The sequence below is a fragment of the Pterocles gutturalis genome, unplaced genomic scaffold (assembly GCF_000699245.1).
Source record: "Pterocles gutturalis isolate BGI_N339 unplaced genomic scaffold, ASM69924v1 scaffold8744, whole genome shotgun sequence".
Classification (NCBI taxonomy): domain Eukaryota; kingdom Metazoa; phylum Chordata; class Aves; order Pterocliformes; family Pteroclidae; genus Pterocles; species Pterocles gutturalis.
This window is the reverse complement of record NW_010135693.1, coordinates 20,668-24,071: the sequence shown is the minus strand read 5'-3', so window position 1 is coordinate 24,071 and position 3,404 is coordinate 20,668. Positions and strand designations below refer to the sequence as shown.

The window sequence follows — 3,404 nt, the reverse complement described above, 5'->3', positions numbered from 1 at the left end:
TTTTGGTGGATTTAAAAAAAAAATAAAATTAAAAAATCAATTTTTTTCAGTGAACCAGCTGAAGGACTCTGGGGACGGGAGGGGCAGAGATTTCTTCTTGTACTCGGAGAAGGGGGGAAAAGACTAACACAGTGCATGCCACAGTCACAGAGAGCAAGATCACGATTCATTCGAGGATGTGATCCTAGAAGGGGTCACCTGCGTTAACAAGTTTATAACGAGGTGGTGGAGTCTCTTCCCCAAAGCAGATCTTGTTAACTGGAGGAGGAAGCGTTGTGCTGCAAACGAACCAAAAAAAAAGGAAAAAAAAAAATAGAAGGGAAAAAAACCCCCAAAACCAAAAAAAAAAAAAGGCCTTCTGAACGAAAACCACCATTGTAAACTGTCCAGTTTATTTAAAAAAATGACTACAACAGAGACAACATGAGATTTCATATCTAGACTAGCTTCCTGGTGTCGCACGGCACAAACATACAACAGGTTCGGTTTCTGTCTTTATTTAAAAGAACAAAGCAAAGAGATCGGAGTTGGGTGCTAGAGGCTTCCGTTTGTTTCCAAAAAGAAGTGTCATGTACATATATAAACCCTTCTGCACAAAGAAGGGTCTTGTCATGTCTTGAAATATTTTTAAGTTTTGTCCTTCATGTTTTATGGAATAAAAAGTTCAGCCTTTTTATTGCATGAAACTAAACCTGGGGTTTTGTCCCCCGCCACGCGTCTCCCTGCCCATACACCTAGCTTCTTCTTCTTCTTCTTCTTCTTGCATAATTCGTTGAGATCCTCCGAACGGCAGCTGACTCTCTTGATCCTGGAGAGGAGGAGGGGGAGGGAAATCACACACTCATCGTCATGCTGGGGGAATACTGGAAAAGAGACAGAGCCAGGGGTGAGAAACCAGGTGGGCCAGACCCCCAGCCCGAAGCGGGGGGCGAAAGGAGGCTGATGACAACTCCGCGGCAACCTAATTGGATCTAATGCATCAGGAGGAGAGGATACGCTGGAGACTCGCATTTACCAGGGTGTAATCTGCTCTGTAACTTGCTTTTCCAGGGAGAAAAATCAGCAGAACAGTATGGGGTGAGATGCAATTTAAAACAAATAATTAACATGCACGCGTGGATATGCTGCTAATAAGAGGCAGAAGGGGAGGGATGTCTGCAGGCTGCATCCGCGCTGGCTCCTCTCCATCCCATGGGATCCTCTCCCCTCTATCCTGCAGGATGCTCTCCCCTCCATCCCACGGGATTCCCTCCTTCTCTCCCTCAGTACCCCCCATCCCACCAAGGACCCCAGCTTGCACCCACCAGCGTATTTTTCCTCCCCACTTTCTGTCCCAGAGCAGCTCACACGTAGCACAACCCAGGTCCATGATGCACCCCCCGCCAAGCCCACCCACCCCTGTGCTGGGACACCCTGGGGACTGTCCCCCTCGTCCCCAGGGAGACACTCACTCACTCACATTGTCATTTTGGAAGGAATGGAGAAAGTTGCCTCCCAGCTCCCCGTCGTCTCTTGGAGTGCCCGGGGGATTGCTAATGCCACTTATGTTGTTTGGAGAATTCTGTGAGAGATGGTGGGAGGGGAGGCGGTGAGCAGGTCTCTGTGCCCCCCAAAATGCCGTGGGGGCAGGACACAGCCCCTCCTGCCCCAGTTGCATCCCTCCAATGTGTCCCCATCCATGGGGGTCACACTGGCACCCCACTGCTGAGAAAAGGGGGAGCCCATGCGCACACTCTGCAGCTCACTTACTTTTGGAAGTCCATCTATGTCTCCTGACCCTGCATGGGGGGGACACAAAAGGAGAACATTATTGAGCATGCAGTGATGACCCCCATGTCCCCCCTGCCCTGCTCCACCCCAGACCCTCCTTCCAGCCAAAGGCTCTGCTTTGAGCACTGGTCCAAACTGGGGGCTGCCCCCAGGATGGGAGCAGGCACCAGAGCGGGCAGGGGGATGCTCTGGCATCATTCCCGGGGAGTGAAGGTACGGTGGGGGTCCCTGAGCCGCAGCCCCCAGTGCAGGCGCTCACCTAACGATCCGTTCATGTGATGGGGCTCCATGCCGCCCATGCCACCCATGGGGCCGTCGGAGCCGGGACCCATCGGGAACTGGGGAAGAAAAAGGTGAAAAAACCCCAAATCAGCCACCAAACCACCCCACGTGTCTGCCATGGCCCTGGTGGCTCCTGGGGACCATCCCCTCCCCAGCCATCCCTCTGGAGAAGAGGGACACATCCACCCCCCAAGGCTGGGGGGGCACGTCGGGGGGCTCACGGTCCTGTGGGTTCACCTATAAAATTTGGATGGGTGTGGGCAGGCCCACGGCAGCACAGAGGGCTTCCTCCAATTAATATTTAAAGAGATTTAAGTCTGCCCATGTCCCGCCAATCACAGCATCTCGCCGGGCACACAGCTGGCACCACCTCGGCCGGAGCAGCAGGACCACCACTCTCTTAATAAGCATAAAAAATTAACCAAGTCGCCGAAGAGTTAATCGCTTTTTGATGGTTTGTTTTATTTCTGTTTTGTAACAAATGGCTGAAATCAATTAAACTGCTTTACTCGCAACTGATGAAGTTAATTATGATTTGTTATGGTATCTGATATGTAAATTATTAGAAAGCAGACTTACATTCGATCGACTGCCTGCGGGCGGTACTGGATTAATCATTGTGTAGATGTTGTCACTTGAATTTGTTGAATCTGTGGAACAGCGAAGCCCAGTAAGTTGGGTGATTAATTCATTTCTTAATTAAAACAAACTCATGCCACTTGAACTCATTCTTTTGTATTTTATCACCTAAAATTCCCTCTAAGTACCGCCATTTTCTGGCTAATTTGTATTTAATGAAGATCCACAAAGTTTTTAATCACAGAAATTCAACTGTGAAAAATAATTCGGCTCCTGGCTGGGAAGTGCGGGGAGGTAATTCCCCGGCAACGTCGCACCCCGCACCTCCCCAACTCCCCCAGCCCCACAGATCCATTGGAGGGCTGGCCCCGGAGAGGGGGGTCTCGGGGGGCTCGTACCTGCGGGACTGGGCATGATGGGTGTCCCTGGAGGACCGCCGCCGCCGGGCGGACCCTGCGGAGAGAGGATGCGGGGGTCAGTTGCACAGACATGAGCATCGCCCACCTCCCCACGCTGTCAAACGCCCCCCGAGGTGGACCTTGCACCCCCAAACCCAACCTGGCCCCCCCATAGCGCCGCCTTCCCACCCTCAAACCCTAACATCTTCGCACCCCGACGGCAGGACGGACCGAGGGAGCAGGAGGACTCACCACGTATGTACCAGGCGATGAAGAAGAGTATGGGATCTATAGGGAGAAGAGAGCCGGGTTCAGCCACGGGGTGCATGGGGGCTTTGGTCCCCTGCTGCCCCCCCAGCATGGCCAGGAGGGGGC

At 52.5% G+C, this 3,404-nt stretch overlaps 1 protein-coding gene across 1 annotated transcript in view; it reads right to left on the bottom strand.

The window, feature by feature from the left end:
* The window catches only part of SSBP3 (single stranded DNA binding protein 3), a gene marked incomplete at its 5' end in the record, with an annotated part of 17,955 nt that continues 14,551 nt past the window's right edge, over positions 1-3,404 (bottom strand). Inside the window, 7 exons of the mRNA XM_010081992.1 lie at positions 1-863; positions 1,460-1,561; positions 1,750-1,778; positions 2,030-2,108; positions 2,632-2,702; positions 3,030-3,084; positions 3,282-3,317. Coding sequence (XP_010080294.1) covers positions 834-863; positions 1,460-1,561; positions 1,750-1,778; positions 2,030-2,108; positions 2,632-2,702; positions 3,030-3,084; positions 3,282-3,317 — 402 coding nt within the window. The remainder of the gene's footprint in view (positions 864-1,459; positions 1,562-1,749; positions 1,779-2,029; positions 2,109-2,631; positions 2,703-3,029; positions 3,085-3,281; positions 3,318-3,404) is intronic.